The sequence below is a fragment of the Vanacampus margaritifer genome, chromosome 2 (assembly GCF_051991255.1).
Source record: "Vanacampus margaritifer isolate UIUO_Vmar chromosome 2, RoL_Vmar_1.0, whole genome shotgun sequence".
In the NCBI taxonomy this organism is placed as follows: domain Eukaryota; kingdom Metazoa; phylum Chordata; class Actinopteri; order Syngnathiformes; family Syngnathidae; genus Vanacampus; species Vanacampus margaritifer.
In genome coordinates, this window is record NC_135433.1 from 24,393,776 (window position 1) to 24,410,608 (window position 16,833).

Here is a 16,833-nt window from a genome sequence, read left to right on the forward strand (position 1 = left end):
TGACTTCACTTTTGACACATTTAAACTTTTTTTTGTAATCGTGTGAATAAAGCGTCATCGTGTGTGTGTGTGTGTGTGTGTGTAAGAGTGTGTGTAAGAATGTGGTCTTCTGACATGATGCAAAATTGTTTTATTGATCTTAAAGAAAGAGTTTGCCATTTAGCTGTTGCTAGTTGCATTGGTGACATCACGCGCAGGACAAACACGCCTGGCGGACACTCTGCGCCCACGTGTGCAGAACCTCAGTCAGCGAGTGCTTGTCAGGAAGCTGCAGCAGCTTGGACGCCAGGGTCCTGTGCACCGCCTGCAGGAAGTGGTTGGCAACTGCACACACAAGTCGGCACACACGTTCTTATCGTGGACCGAGATCATTTTGGAGAGTCGGGAACGCCGGATGTTTCGGAATCAGGCTTCTCCATTCCCGACTCCCCACTCAGCGGTGCCTCGAGATGCCACTTTTGCTCACCATACTGGTCGGCGTGGTCGGCCCAGTAAGGACTTTGGTCCGGATAGTCTGCGGGAACGCTGAGTTGCAACGGAGGAACACTCGGAAGGTTTTTGTCCTCTGCGGCAAAAAGGAGGTCAGAGGTGAGCGAGAGTGGGGATGGAGGCAAACACGGCCGGCGTCTTCGTGCCTCACCCAGTTTGCACACGAGGTGCACGGCGCCGTTGTTGCTGCAGTGGGCCGGGTCCAGGTGCACCAGGAACTTGACGTCCAGCCGGGCCACCTCCCCCTGCAGGATGTTGGGGACCGTCTGACGCTCGTCCTCCTCCTGCTTCCTCTTCCACAACGAAACCGACGGGCCGCTGAGGGGGACGCCACAAAAAGTTCCCGATGGGCTTCATGCACCGCCACAACTTGGATGGAATTTACTGTTTGCGTTTACAAGGCAGGGAGGACAACTGCACCCTTTTTTCTGAAAAGGTCCCACTGGAGTGTGGAAAGGTGTGATGAGTCACTTGAGCTCGTCAAGATTTCCAGATGGATGTGGAAATTTATGTCCATTTAAAAACATTTCTAGATCTTCAAAAATTATGTACTGGTAATTATTTAAAACATTATTTTTATTATTATTATTATTATTTTTAAAGGTCCATGTCACTGTGATGCTTTGGGAAAATACGTTTTTACCAACAGTCAGGCATAAATAGATGCAGTGTGATGTAAATGAAAAATCTGACTCATAATAATGCTGAAACGGCACTCGTTTTTCTTAATTAAGACATTTCAGAATTAATATGAGTATTTTCCAAATGCACTTGTAATTTATTTGTGTGTGTGTGTGCGTGTGGTGACACAATATGACCAAAACTGTTAAATGCCTGATTTTCTATCTTAATGTGTGGCGTCTGTCACAGATTAACAATCACTTAACATCTGAAAGATCCTTATGCGTGTACCAGGCCAAGACTGGTGGATTCACAGAAAGGCAGAAAGGTGGAAATGTTTTTGAAATTTTTATGGCTCTGGTGCATTTTCGGTTCATCTCATAGCCCAAAATTAGATTTTTTGGGGAGACATGTAAAAACAGGCGTTCCTTTTGTGAAGTGTGTCCCCCTGCCCCGTGCACACGCACAACTTACGTGATGGGTGGGCCGTGAATGGCGGCCATGGCGGGGGCAAAGGTGCGGTGTAGCGAATGGTTAAAGACGGGAGAGCGAAGGTTGGCCATGACAGCGTCCAGTAGAGGCTGGCACAAATACTGTTGCTTGGTCGTCAGAGGCGGTGGCGGTGGCGTGGGCTAACCCAAAGAACGCACACACACACACACATACATACACACAGGCATGACGATGACATTGGGGGGACCAAGGGGTTATGATGTAAGAGTTGGTAAGTGTCTTACCACGGCCATGTCATTCTTCAACTTCTCCAAAGCAATCTCACACTTCTGCAGCGTCTTCAGGGGACACCTGAAGATTAGCAAAACCTAAGGACTGTCGCCATGGTAACATTTACACGTGGACCACCAGGGTGTTGGCAAGATCATCTTGATGACTACAGAAATGGGGACTAGCAGGCCGTTGCCGTGGTGACATGGTACTAGCTGTCCCCATGATAGCATCACCTCAGTAAAGTAGAAGCTTTGTAACATGAGCCAATTGACTGTCACCATGGTAACGTGTCATACCGTGGTCATATAAACTGACTCTTGTCATGGCAACATTATTTAGCAGGCTGTCGTCAGGGTAATAAGCAGTTGGTGACTCTCACCATAGTGAGACAAATTAGGAAGATGTCGCCATGACAACATAGACTAGGAGTCTGCTGCTATGGTAACAGACTCGCCGACTGTCTCAATGGTAACATACTAGCAGTTGCGAAGGTGATTAGTGAGCTGACTGTCACCATGGCAACATGGACAAGCAGGTGTCGCTGTAGTTGTGTGACGTGTTGTAGGGCTGGGCAATTATCAAGAAACAATCATGATTATTTTTTATCGATACTTCAATCATTCAAGTGTCATCTCGGCTCAATTGACTCAACTAATTACATGCGGAGTTTTTTTGACAAATCCAAGTCATTCTCGCAGAGTCAATACATCCATCCATGACTTTTAACGAGCGTTTGCTGACAAATGAGATGAGACAAGAGGAGGTGCTGTCTTGTATGCAAGTATTCTCCCGCTGTATGAAAACCAGAAGCCGGGTCAGGTTATATCCTTTCCGTTGAAATAAAAAATAATAAAGAAATAATCAAGTCTGGATGACAGACTTACATCCATAGGCAAGCAATCTGGCGTCTCACTCAATAGTTAGTAATGGGTGCGAGTGACGGCTTGTCAACGTGTTGACGTCACCCAGCTTTCCAACAGTGTCGTCTATCCACAACTTTTCGTTCCGGAGGTAGAGGGCCGACAAATGCCCAGATTTTACCCGCGGTACGCTCCAGCGGCCATGGGATGCTCCGCCGGTGCTTTATTATCCAACCACCGCCTGCTTTATCATATCGGACCTCTTGTAACCAAACAACCGCCACACGACAAATGTAGCTCCCACACTAACTGTACTGTATATCAAATTGCATCTTTCACGATTGTGCAGTCGTGTCACACACCGCCCGCTGGGACCGATCCATTATGTTTGCAAATCCAGCTCTGAACAGGCTTTTATGAACAAAATAGTCCTTCGGGAAAAGCTGCAGGTACACATCCTTCAAAAATACATTTCATCCACTGTTTTCTCAAAGACTCGGACGAACGAAGACACCACTTGTTCCTGATCGTTGTTTTGCCATTGCTCTCCTCGCAGCCAGCTTCTTGAATTTCTGTGGGCGTGACAAACCTTTACCAGAGGCGTTGCCACTAACCCAAGGGGGCGGGGTCGAGGACACTTCCGTGACTTAGTGACATCTAACGGTCATGGAAGTTTAATCTGCGCATTTGAAGCACACAATTTAGATAGGAGGAGAAAGCTAAAGGAGTCGCGGACTGACTTTTTTCATACCTGGTTGGATTGTAGACAGTCCGGCGATGCATATTATTGATAGAAAACCCCACTAAAGGGCATTTTCATGATATGGGACCTTTAAAGCATGCTCAGGGAGAACAACATAACACTTGCAGTAAGCAACACGGGTGCATTTAGGGTGCTTTCACAATGTAGGAACTTGCAAACACGCTGTGCCGTTCAGCACATTCAACGTTTTTTGGGCGATTACAATGCCAAAATCGAAGTCTCCATTAAATTTTGATTAACTGCCCAGCCCTAAATATGGTGTGAGTTTCACCTGGTGTTGGGGTCCGTGAGGATGTTGAGGAGACTCTTCATCTTGCTGAGGTCCTTCTTTCGCTCTGACGACGACGACGACGATAACAAGTCAATGCTCATGCACAGGAAGTGCATTGACATTTAAGCCCCCCGGCCGCACCCTCATTCTCCCCACCTTCATTCTTGTCAATCTTGTTGATCATGCGGCGAAGAGGCTCAATGTATTTGGAAAGTTGTTTGAGTTTTTCCATGTACTGCTGGTCCTCCTGGGACGCCGCCCCCGCAGGACTCATCACAGAGTTTGGGTTTCCTGTTGGGAGGGCGCATGCTCACATGATTTTCACATTGTGTATGTGTGTGCGTACCTGGAGTGCTAAGCGGGCCAGGCGAGGGCACCCCATAGTTCTGGGGTGTCCTGGCGGTAGACGGACTCTGTGACGGCTGAGGGGACGGGCTGGGCTGGAAACCCCCTGGAGATGGCGTGGGACCCGAGCTGTGACAGGAAGTGACCAAGGGTGAGGCCGCAGACACGAAATTGGAACACAGATAGGAAATGAGCAAGGACACGTGCTCGTACCTGGCCGAGTTAGGCTGCGAGGTGGGAGGCTGAGGAGAGGGCTGGGGGGGCGGAGGCATGGACTGGGGGGTCTGGACCTGCACAGGCGAGGGCGACGACATCATTGCATGCTGCTGCACCTGCCAGGACAAACCCATTGGAATATCAATAGCCCCTGAAAGGTGTTAGGGTTAGAGATCATACCTGTTGAGTCACGGCGGCAGCGTTGGGGGGTGGGATGGATGGGGTGAGTGGGGGCCGGGGCAGCCGAGCCGGGATCTGCATGTTGGGACGCACCAGCTGGATGGAAGAGGACACTTGATTGAAGGCAATGGTTCCTTGTCTGATTTCCACGCAAGGGCTGCGACTCACCTGTCCTGACGCGGCAGCCATCTGTGCCTGAACGGCCGCCGCCTGCTGCTGCTGCTGCTGCTGCTGCTGCTGTAACGCCGCCCGAGCCTGGACACATTAAATTAGGTATGGTGAGGGGGACTCGGAAATGAAAGCATCTTTTGGGGATGGGTCACAGGTAGGGGACTTGGGGACAGAGGAAGTGTTTGGGGACACGGCGTGCTGCTGTAGCTTGGGTTGGAGCTCAAGTTACAAGGCGACGCTTGAGGAAAGGTCTCAGTCCCCTGGCTTGGGACTGTGCTCAGGTAAAAAGCTCAGAGATTGGGGCTTTAGGACAGAGCATGTTGATGAGGCTTGGCTAGGAGACTTTTGCACGGGTGCATTACTTGGGCCAAAGTCAGGGTTAGGCTTGGGGTGTCGGTGGAGGTGATGCTTGGGGACGGTGGTCAGTTAGGGAGGATGATGCTTGGGATAGAGCTGGGGAAGGGTCTCAGTTATAAAGCTTGGGGTAGGTGATGGCATTTGGGGACTGCGCAAAGGTAAGGGGCTTGGACATGGAGCCTGTGGTGACGGGGCTTTGGGTAGGGGTTTGCGGAAACAAGATTTGGGGACACAGCATGCTTTTGAGACTTCTGTAGGGAGTTCATGTAAGGGGCTTGGGGACGGGGCGCATTCTGACCTGGAAGGCCTGCTGCATCTTGAGCTGGTGCTGCTGCTGACTCAGAGAGTTGATGGGGACGTGCTGGGCGGGGGTCATCTGTCCAGCCAGAGACTGTGGCACCATGGCGGCCTGCTGCTGTTGCAGGAGTGGCTGCATGGGGCCCGGCTGCGCCTGCTGCTGGACCATGTGCTGAATGGACTGTGCCTGTGCCTGCGCCTGCGCGTGCTGTTGCTGCAGCTGTAACTGGACCATCTGCTGCTGCTGCATCCTGGACTGATGCATCTGCACACAGGAAGTGGCAGCGGCTGAAAGGTGACAAAGAACGGGTAACCTGGTTGCGGTAGTACCTGGTTCTGCTGCTGCTGGTTTTGCTGCTGCTGATTCTGGTGCATCTGCTGCTGCTGGGCTCGCATCTGAACCTGGAACTGCTGTTGCTGTAACTGCTGAAACTGCAAGTTCTGCTGCTGTTGCTGCTGCATGGACAACTGGGTCGGACCGCCCACTAAGGACCAGGAACAGGAGGGGGAATGAGAGGCGTAGTGTTGTGTCTCAGACCTCTAAGGGCACACCAATTTTGGGTGAGAGTTAAGGGCGAGAATCTCCTCTTGAGTGTCCGTGGTCCAGATATTCCTGTACTTTTTTTAAATTGACTGAATTGACCGTAAAGGAAATATATCCGTCTGTAAGCCTGCGTGTTTGTGTGTACTTTTGAAAATGCACGTTTTGCAGTGAGAGATGTTCATCCCGGGGCCTCTTATTTTATTTACATCATCTTCCTCTTTGGGGGATCCTCCAAAAACATGACATATCCTTTTCATCTTTATGTCCATTTCCATCCATGATTTCAACCACTTATCCTGATAAGCAAAATTTACATCCCACACAAGCAACAAAATGCATACAAGCACCCTAGTAAATGGTGACCTGGGTACTAGGACGCAATACTTCAAAGCAACCCATCTGGGAGTGAGACTGGGCACTGAGCTCAGTCATGCTACTCAGACTAGTTCAGGTGTCAATTCAACTGCAAGTGGCCAAAGAGAAAGCAGCCCTCTCTCTGCATCACTTTTGAAATTGTAATTCATGATTTTATTAGGCAACTGTACTTTATGTTGGGGTCTGCCAGATGTCACTGGCCGGGCTGCAGCTCTTCAGAATGTTGAAAAGCTTTTGTTCAATTTATCCCCGAATCCTCTAGATACACAGTGATTATTGACACATTACTGCCCTGGTTGAGCGCAGCCGGACAACCCTGTGCTCTTCCGTTGCAGCCCTTGGCTCGTACGTGGCCAAAGCAGAAGACGAACGGAATGGACCGATCCCGGGACTTTTCCTGAACTTCCAAATGGCCAACACGCTCCTGTACCGCACTAGCCACTCTTAGAGACTTGCACGCTGCAAGAACCAAGACAAGGGCAGGCAAAATCCTCTAAGACCCTCTGCATCCTGGTCACCACCTCTTCTAGCTCCTTCCCTCAGGTAGGCAGCATTGAACTATGCAGACAAAAAACAGCAGGCATTTCCAATAGCTTCTTCCCTATTGCCATTAACTCACTAAATACAGTAGTTGACTGGCAATTCCATAACATCTTTTGGGTTTGATGCTTTTTTGAAAGGTTTGACGATTTTGCAAATCCCTGTGTATTGCAATATTGTAGTTTCAGCTCTCTACAAATTTGTAGAACTGTTGTTGATTAATATTCCAGACCTCGGGACACGTCTAATGCTTGTCCTGCTCAAGAATTTATGCATCATTGCATATTTGTCCAATCATAATTATTGCACTAGCGGACAGTTTAAATCAGGTGTCTCAACTTATGTCGGGGCAGGTCTGCTCCATATCAAGAATTCCACCCAAAAAAAAAAAGGTTCAAGAAGCTCCCAGTACTTTGCATTCTTGAGTAATGATGTTAGATTTTTTTGGAGCGCCGCAACTTTCTCTGTGCATTTAATACATGTCGCATTGGCCCAATGTTTATAAAACAAACAAACAAACAAAACAAAAAACAGTCTGTCTCCTGTTTTTGTTTTAAATATTGGCTGTACTCGTCACGAAACTCTCTCTTCACACCAGGTGTTGAAAAACACATGACTGGGTCTGGGTGACAGAATATATTTTCTTTCTACTTAGTGTGACTTCAGAATTGCATTTCACCGAAATCTGTCATAAGCCTGAACTATGGTAGCCCATGAGTGATAAAATAAACAAACACAAAACACCCAGGCAAAAAAGGCGGGGACCGCACTAACATTACACTTTTATGTCAGGTATATCCTGCGGGCAGCGAGTTTGAGACCCCTGGTTTAACTTGTGCGACGATTCTCTACTTTATCTTCCATTGTGTAAAGACTCTCTGTACTTGTGTCCCGTCCTAAATGTTATTTTAATTTTATTGTTACTTGTTCTGCAAAACTTGAGTGGCTCATACTACCCAAAACAAATTCCTTGCGTTTCTCTACTAGTACTAGTTATAAATTCCTTTTTTAATCTACTGACAGATTCATCTTACTCCAGTTCTTTAGTTGCTCTACAGTAATCTAAATTAAAATGCTTCACTTGAATTTGACGAAGGCTGCATGTGTTACTGAAATAATGAAACTTGTGATGACAGATAAGTATAAGTAAAATAAGTATTTTACTTTGTTAAAGACCAAAAATGTTAGGCAAGAATGTACATAAACAGTCTAAATAACAATATCAATCAAATCTGTCTGACACGATGTGAGGCAATGACAGCCGTCTATTTGAAATAAAACAGTGTTGTACTCCTTTTGGTTCCTGTAGTGGGGTTCTCTTTATGCTTAGACCTCTCCCCCCCCCGGCATCACATTATAGACACTTAATGCATTTTAATCATTTTTAGTTCTCATTTATATAAATACTTGAAGGTATTCATACCCTGGTTAGGGGTAATTAAACTTATGAGTCTAAATAGGCTTAATGCCCACAAAATCCTAAATAATGTGGCAATTGTTATATTTTCAGAGGTTGAAGTTGACATGAGTAGAAATGTGCATGTGAAATTTGGTGAAAGCATTTTTGTTTACCTTTTTTTGTAAATTTACATGTTCTCATAAGTTTACATGCCCCAAGTTTACTGTATGTAAACTTTGAAGCACAACTGTATGGTCCCACTTTGTCCACTAATAAAATCCGTGTTATTTAATGAAAAACAAACTTTCTGTCACCTGGCCTTTGAGGCGACGCGTGAACAAAGCTTTTTTAAGGGGCCCGTAAACTACGCCCATGTTTGGACTTCATGGATCGTGTGTCGTCGTGTCACCCGCAGCGTCTCGTCACCGGTGAGTGTGTGTGTGTGTCTCTCAAAGTATGCGTCAAAGAACAGTAATACACCCTCGGTTGCTCTAATGAAACTGAAAAGGTGGTGGAAATGGTCCTGGTGGTATATTTAACTGGGGTAGAAAAAGAATGAGGGTAGAAATGTAATGTGTGCGTGATGTGCGCTCACATCTTATGGAGCACGATGACACTGTCCCATATTATTTTTAGTTCACCAATCACCACGCTATGCGAATGCGTCTGTTGTTCTAATTTTTATCTTTGTTCTTTACTACGCTTAAGAAAGACGGACTGGGCCCATCTGTGCCAGCACGAAACACTGACGAGTAATGACAGTGATGCCCAATATTTCCAGAACCCTACATTTAAATTTGGCTTGTAAACCTATTGCCAGATCAGATTAACATTTACGACGGCGATACTCTTTTGTCACAAGATGAGAGTCGTCTTAATGCTGCACATTAACGCCTATAACGGCCGAGCTCTAGTTATGGGAATGCTGAAAGCAGCACATATAACTCTCCACCCTAGAAAATCCCCAGATTTTTCCGCAAAAATGCGGCCCGTACCGTAGATCGCACCAGGACAAATGAGGTATCAAACGATGCGGCTCAATCTGACTTGGTGCGGCATTACTTTTCTAGGAATTCCGAGTTACCACGGCGACGCAATTCCCAAAAAACTCCCATAGGAAATGAATGGAGAAAGGGGGAACAAATTACAGATCAAGCACCTTTTTCCAAGACACGCGCGCATACGTTAACCGACCGATATGAATTTTAGCTCATTTTGTAGCAATTTTTCCCATCTTTAGCTCAGTGTCGAAATTTATTTTAAGGAATGAAAGCTCTCCCCCCTGTGCGGGTTCAAAGACAGTAAGTGAAATAGCCTTCTAACACACTCTGTGGAGCAATTAGGCTTTGAGTGGCGGGAACCAAAAAAATCTATTTCCAAAAGTCAAAAGTTTCACTTGAACTCATCACCATGGCCACAATCTTTGCTCACTAGACATCAAATTCTCACATTTCGTAGTGACAAGTCTCTTCTTTCAGACAAACTAACTTTTATTTGGCTAAGGTGTCATTTAGTACCTTTATTTTCACTTTAAGAGAGGAGAAGTCGGACTAACTCGCCTATCTTTTCCATGTTAAATTCGCCTCCTTTTTCCTCTTCATTTTGGATAAATCATAAGTTTTCAACCTGCTCTCATTTGGTCATTTTTCATCCGATTAAAAAAGTGAGAACATGCTCGCGTTCCCCAAACCCTTGCCGTTCTAACGAGCCATTTCTTGAATCTGCATCTTAAACCGTTAAGTCGTGAGAGGCTTTTGTTCGAGGTGTGCGTCTCTCATACAATATCAATGGAATGTGGGTGCGTGACGTCTCTAAGTCAAATGTGTGTGCGTGAATTTGCATTTTTATTAAAGGGGACAGTAAGATACTTTTAGTTGATGTTGATTTATGGTTAACTTCCACATTTCTTGACCGATTCCAGTCGTTTGAATTTTAAACTGTTCAGCTCATTTACATTTTTTTTTATGGACAGTAAGATACTTTTAGTTTATGTTGATTATGGTTAACTTTCACATTTCTTGACCGATTCCAGTCGTTTAAATTTTAAACTGTTCAGCTCATTTACATTTTTTTATGGACAGTAGGATACTTTTAGTTGATGTTGATTATGGTTAACTTCGACATTTCTTGACCGATTCCAGTCGTTTGAATTTTAAACTGTTCAGCTCATTTACAAGAGTCAGCAGTCCCATTCAAAATTTCCACGGGAATTTTTCTAGTTTCTACATATTTTGCCAATAATGATGATTCGGATGTTTTTCAGGTCTGAAGCGCTGCTGCCATTGTTTGATGTTGCATGTAGGTGTGAATTCACTTGCAACCCAATCTCCCCTCAAAGTAATCTAACCTAACCTTACCTAACCTAGCATCGTCTTGTAAAACCCACTTGAGGTCACGTGACTCCGCATGCGAGCGAGCACGCAGCGCGGCGAGCAAACACACTCACAGGGTTGCGGGTTTCCACCAGACATGGGATGCTGGCCTATCTGCATGGACGCCATGGCCCCCATGCCCCCCACGGGGGCACCGGCTGGGCGGGGCCCCATGCCGATGGCGCCCGGGCCCCCTCCGACGCCCGTCAGATTAGTCAGGGCATTGATGGGATCTAGTGGAGACAACACACAAGCGCGTTACATGCGCCACTCACGTGCACCAGCACGGGCGCACGTGCACTCACCCTGACCTCCCAGGGCCTTTTTGTCTGTCAAAGAGAAACATGGTAGGGTCATGAGTCAAGGGGCGACGGGACGGGCAAGTGAACGAAGGAACGGTCACTCACGGATGTCGCGGTAGTGGATGATGAGCCTGGCCACCAGGGACAGGTACTCCTCCTGCAAACACACGCCACACAACTTGGGTCACTTCTCGCCAAGATGCCGCCCACTGACCCAAACGTTAACACAGTGTCGTATGGAAAATGGACCTGAGATCCATGTTCTACAGTGGAATGTGAACCCCGCGGCTGTTTTGCATACAATGCCAGTCATTTTATGGATTTGACTATGAAATCGACTAAACCATTAGTACTTTTTAATTAATAAACCAAAATTTTGTCACGTTGGGCAAATATGTTCAATGTATGGTAATATTTCACAAATTAAAACCAACCTTATGTTTTATTTTTACATATTACTACAAAGGTCTGCAACTAACAATTATTTTAATAATTGATTAATCTGTCAAACTATTAAATTTCCATCCCTATCAAAAAACAGTGCATTATTTCAAATAGAATGTGCAGGAAAATCACAAACACAATTGATAACGATTCAGTTTCTGGTTTGGTCCATAACATCCATCAGAAAATTCCAAAGAAAAAGTCCTATTTGGATGAAACACAAACCTAATCTGCTAGTCTGCTTTTCTGAAGGATGACAGAAATATGAGAATATTTACTGTTGGCAGACTGACATCAGAGGATTAGTTTTGAAATCAAGGAAAACTATTTGTTGAAATATTGGTAAGTTATGTAGAAAATACATGAACCATGAAGGCTGTTACTTTTTTTTTTTTTACTTAATTCATACAGTATACCATAAATGTAATATTAATCAGAATGCCGTGTTTAGACACATGTGGCGCACAGAACTTATTACTGTTAAGAATTGTTTTCGGCTATGCGTGCCCTGTGATTGACTGGGGACCAGTTCAGGGTGTACCCCGACGGTGTGGTGTGGTGGGGCAGATTAGATGGATGAATTTTCCCTTTAAGAGTGAAGACAATTTGCCATTTTTATTCCAAAAACGCAGAGGTTCCTCGCTGTTCAGGGTTAGTCTCGGTGTTTGTTAAAAATACTTTGTGAAATGGACCCCAGATGTTCCAGCATCATCCCAACTCACTCTGGACTTGGCTTTGACATAAACGTGGTTCTCCATGTCCGTGCCGGACTTGTTGTGTCCGCTTCCCGCCTTTCTCATGGCCTCTTCGCTGCAAAGTGCAAACACAACATTATTTCACATTTTCACATTCATTCTTTCTATCCGGCATTCCACACAATCTTATGCTGACAAACTCTCACCCCAGCACACTACACGTTGCATGCCATGACAAAATACATACCCATAAAAACATAATATTCAACATTGGTAACTTTCAATGGGATCTGGCATCTGCTGATCTAACCATCAGAGGCATAGTAGGCCTGGGAGAGATCTTTTTTTTCGCTCTTGAATTTTTTGTTGTGGACTATTTAAATAATAAAAAATAAAGATTCCCCCCACCCCCCAATTTTATTTTTTGGCTGCGTCACGCAATGTTGCAAAAGATGTTGGTTGCTCACAGCCAGCTGTGTCTAAAATCTGGGCCAAGTACAGTTATTACACACCACCACAAGGTGTGTCACATTTGCTTCACCAAAAGGCTTACATTCAAAACAATAGACTCTTAGTACAGTAACCAATCACGCTACTTTTTTTCTCCATTGGACAGTAACCGAAAACAGTATGCTTTGGGAAAAACACCTTTTACCGGTAGTCTTATCTGATCTTGGTTATGACCAAGCAGGACATTTCTGTGGGCCATTCTCAACTAGGTACTTTCTCAACAAATTCTCCATTTCGTGTGGTGAAGGCCATTTAGATGGATCTTCTGAGTTAGATCTTGTCCCAGTCCTCTCCTCCACACCTCTCTGTTCCTCTCCCTCATCTGCACCTTTTCTGTTCCAGTTCCTCTTCAGCAAAATCTGGATCTGTTTCTCTCCCTCCTCTGCACCTCTCTGCTCCACATTCTCCTCCGTGATGATCGACTTGCCATGTCGGATGTCTGCCTGCACTAATTTTCCCCAAAAGACACACAGTAAAAGGGTTGGTCAGCAGAAATTCAAACCATACTGAGCATCGAAGTGATGCGTCCTCTCCTCACAAGTTTAAAGGTGTATTCAAGGATCTTTTGTCGCTTTTTAAAAAAGTGACAAACTTGACTTCTACTTTGAGAAGATCCTTGAATACATCTTATTCCTACCTGATGTCATCCCTGGTCTCTATAGCAGATGCCGACCTCATGTCTGTCTCCTTAACCCCTTGCTTGTGTCCTTTATATTTATTTTATTTATATTGTTATATGGCCAAACAAGAAATAGCATCTTGCTAATGCATTTTTTTTCATTCAAATATTTAGAAATGAATCACTTTGTATCAAGTGGCTGTTCCTAAACTTGCACCTAACATTAGACAAACCTGTCAACTTTCCCTCTGTTCTTTCTCCCTCTCCTCTTTCTCTCCATCCTCTCACCTGAATGACATTAACTTTGTGTTAAGGAGGTTTCAAAAATAAAACCGTCAAACCACATACAAAAAAACATAACATTTTAATATTAAATGACATCCTTAATGAAGATCTTTTTTTTCTACAAATAGGTTACTGACTGGACATTTAAGAAATTGGAACTTGCGTCCCCTTTCACCGACAGGTCACATTGGTGCTATAAACACGGCTATACTTCCTTTTTTTTGTTTCCAAACAGTATCCCGTATACTTTGTTTTCTGCCATCTGCGAATTTGTTCTTTTCAAAATTGAATTCTCGCATGATTCACGGCAAAATAACACTAGGTGGCAAGTTGACAGTCATGGCAAAATTACCACATTTGCAGTACAAATTCTGCACCGGTGTACGTGAACCAGCTGGTGCCTTAGTAAGCACTGCCTCAAAAGTGCTAGGTCACAGGTTCAAATACCACTCTGCGCTTTTGTTTGTTTTTTTAACTATGTTTAGCTTTTGTTGTAGCTAGTTGCGAGTTGTAAACAAGCCATTTTGTTTCACGTGCTATTGAAGAATAAGCGAAGTGCGCATCTCGAGCCACACGGGCTGTATTATGGGTGAGTTAATTTTTCCGGCTACCAAATTACTCAAAACAAGCAGAAAGCAACGAAGTAAGTTGTGATTTGGACCATTTCAAGTTCAACCACTGGAAAGCGGAAAGCTTATGTTTTTTTAATTTAGCCTATTTTAGACATACATGTCATTTTATACTCAGTACACTGACCACCCTCTGCTGAGACAGTACTACAGTTAAGTTAAGCTTAATATTTGGCAAGATGTGCGCACCTGCACCATACTGGATATTCGAGAAGCGACACTGGGACGTGAGGAAGAGACGAGAAGGACTAGCATTTCTTCATTGAGGGGGTCAAGGAGCTGGAAGCATGTTGGAAAAGGCAGGCTGCGGGGCATCCCGTGACCCTGACTCAAAACACCTCTGAGCGTGATGCTCTGCCACATGGAGTGCGTGGGGATATTTTCTGACATCACATATCATTATGAAATGTCTTTAGGTATTTAATTATTTTCACGGTAAAAGTTGCCGGTCAAAGCAAAATATACATTGCCAAATAATAGTAATAAATCAAGTTGAGTTCTCTTTTAACCTTTTCCGTTTTTAACGTTGTAAGTTGTGTAACTATTACTTGCTCGTTGTAGAAATCACACGTTTCGTTTGTTTTTCGCTAAAATAATAAGGCAAAGCTAAAGTAAGCTAGGGGGGCACAGAGCGACAGAGCGAGGGATCAAATCTCACATCTGAGCGACGACTTTCTGCCTGAACTGAGGACTTCTCCAGTCGCTGTCGGGTCCCGGAACCTCCATGGCGACAGCAGATCGGAAAAAAATAGTTACTAAAACACGTCTGAGACGCGAACTGTTAAAATTGAGGGAGAATAAGGCAAAGCAAAAACAAAACCAGCAGCGTCTTGACGTCCTCCTTTTCCCCGTCTCTTTTTTTCTTCTATTCTGCGCCACAGTGTTTTGCGCACGTGACTGCCATCTGCTGGACGCGCCTTTCATTGCAACAGTCGTTTCTCAATTTGTGTTTTTGTCATAGACTAACCCTAACCCTTACACAACTTCTGGTAAAATTTTAGAATCACCAGTCTCCGATGACGTTCATTCAGTTGTTTAACTTTGTAAGGGAAGAAAAGCAGATCATACTCATGACACAAAACTAAAGCAGAGAAAAAAAAATGGAACCGCTCAATTCTGAGGAAAATAATTATGGAATCATCCTGAAAAAAAATATTTCCCCAAACTAACACCTGCATCAAATTAGATCTGTTTGTTCGTCTGCAGTTAAACAGGAGTGATCACACCTGGTAGTGCTTTTGCTTTTGCCCCAAGTGGATTGACATGATACATGGCTCCACTGAAACAAAGGAGGGGATTATCAAATTTTATAAAGAAGGTAAATCAGGCAAAGTTGCAGAAGATGCTGTCTGTTCAAAGTCAGCTGTGTCTAAAATCTGGACAAAGTTTAATGCAAACATACTGATAAGACGAAGTGTCAAGACAGAAATCTTCAAGCAATATGTCTTGAAAACAGGAAATGCACACAGCAAACAACTGAGGAACAAATGGGACGAAACTGGAATCAATGTCTGTGACCAAAGAAACAGTCCAAAGGAAAAGGATTTACTTTCAGAAATGCTAAACGAAAGCCACCATTAAAACAAAAACAGAAAAAAAAGAGGTTACAATGCTGCAAAGAAATAGCAATGGTGGACTGTGGTGTGTGATGCTGGAAATTAAGTTTGGTGCTACTGTTCCATTGTTCCAATGGGATTTACTCTGTTTGGAATTTCGGACATGTGCATATTAATGATAAAAACGAGCCGTCATTTGTGAACAACCCACTGTCGTTCGCTGAACCAATGAGGTTGAGCTTTAGCCCTCTCAAATCCTCCAGAGCCCGCCCTCTTCTTCTACGAGTACAAATCACGGAGCTCTACAAGTACGAATCAGTTTTGCACCATCTGTAGCGAGAGATTTGGTGAAAAAGTCACGTGACTGGACAGCAGCAGAAAAAAACACTTGTGACTCCGAGTGGCGACTTCTTTGACTACAAGTTGTCATTTCTACAGGTACAAATCACAACTTTTACAGATACAAATTTACACTTTTTTGTACAGGTAAAAAAAATGTACAGGTTCAAAACATGACTTTTACAGGTACAGTACAAAGTTGTTGTTACAGATAAAAAATTTTTTTTTACAGATCTCCCCCAAATTTTTTTACAGGTTAACATTTTTTTTACAGATACAATTTTTTTTTTACAGGTACAAATCACGACTTTTACAGATACAAATTTATCCTTTTTTCCACAGGTACAATTTTTTTTTACAAGTTACTTTTGCACCATATTTACTCCATAGTCAAGTGACTGGACAGCAGCAGAAAAAACACTTGTGACTCCTAGTGGCGACTTCTTTGACTACAAGTTGTCATTTCTACAGGTACAAATCACGACTTTTACAGGTACAAATTTATACTTTTTGCTACAGGTACAATTATTTTTTAATCGAACAAAAAACATTTTTTTTACAGGTATTAGTTACTTTTGCACCATATTTACCTCCATACATTGTGATCCACTTTTTTCCCCTCTACAAACTTTTCTTGAGACTGGCGAGTCCATCATTTTTGCGAGGGTTTGTATATGAAGGGACTAACATTGCCGCTTACTCGCCGTAGCAATAAGTGAAGCCATCTTACGTTGCCACTCGCTAAGCATGCTCAACTTTAATACATTGAGTTCTCCGCATTGTTTTGACGTAACTTATTTTCTGTCTCTGTGGCAAAAAGCCACAGTGTGTGGCATACAGTTGCACCTTAAGTCCAGTTTCATTGGTCATTTTTTTCTAATCAGATATACCTCCGAGTGCTACTCAAAGATTCATTTCGTGTTGTCTG

The 16,833-nt window shown here is 44.1% G+C and overlaps 1 protein-coding gene across 3 annotated transcripts; it reads right to left on the bottom strand.

Moving 5' to 3' along the window:
• Positions 1 to 113: 113 nt before the first annotated feature.
• LOC144043575 (mediator of RNA polymerase II transcription subunit 15-like) lies at positions 114 to 15,061 on the bottom strand. 3 transcript variants are annotated; one of them, XM_077557361.1, is made up of 19 exons: positions 14,669 to 15,043; positions 12,806 to 12,925; positions 11,995 to 12,082; positions 10,934 to 10,985; positions 10,832 to 10,855; positions 10,601 to 10,759; positions 5,627 to 5,781; positions 5,298 to 5,561; positions 4,640 to 4,726; positions 4,472 to 4,567; positions 4,289 to 4,407; positions 4,077 to 4,204; positions 3,887 to 4,021; positions 3,731 to 3,794; positions 1,848 to 1,914; positions 1,585 to 1,742; positions 641 to 807; positions 467 to 565; positions 114 to 324 (listed from the first exon to the last, which is right to left on the bottom strand). In XM_077557361.1, the coding sequence occupies exons 1-19, from the start codon at positions 14,932 to 14,934 to the stop codon at positions 188 to 190; spliced, it is 2,385 nt and encodes a 794-aa protein (XP_077413487.1). In that variant the 5' UTR covers positions 14,935 to 15,043; the 3' UTR covers positions 114 to 187. The 3 variants fall into 3 exon arrangements, with proteins under 3 accessions (XP_077413487.1, XP_077413489.1, XP_077413488.1); XM_077557363.1 differs by lacking the exon at positions 12,806 to 12,925 and having other exon boundaries at positions 14,669 to 14,943; XM_077557362.1 differs by lacking the exons at positions 114 to 324; positions 467 to 565 and having other exon boundaries at positions 786 to 931; positions 14,669 to 15,061.
• Between the last annotated feature and the right edge of the window lie 1,772 nt (positions 15,062 to 16,833).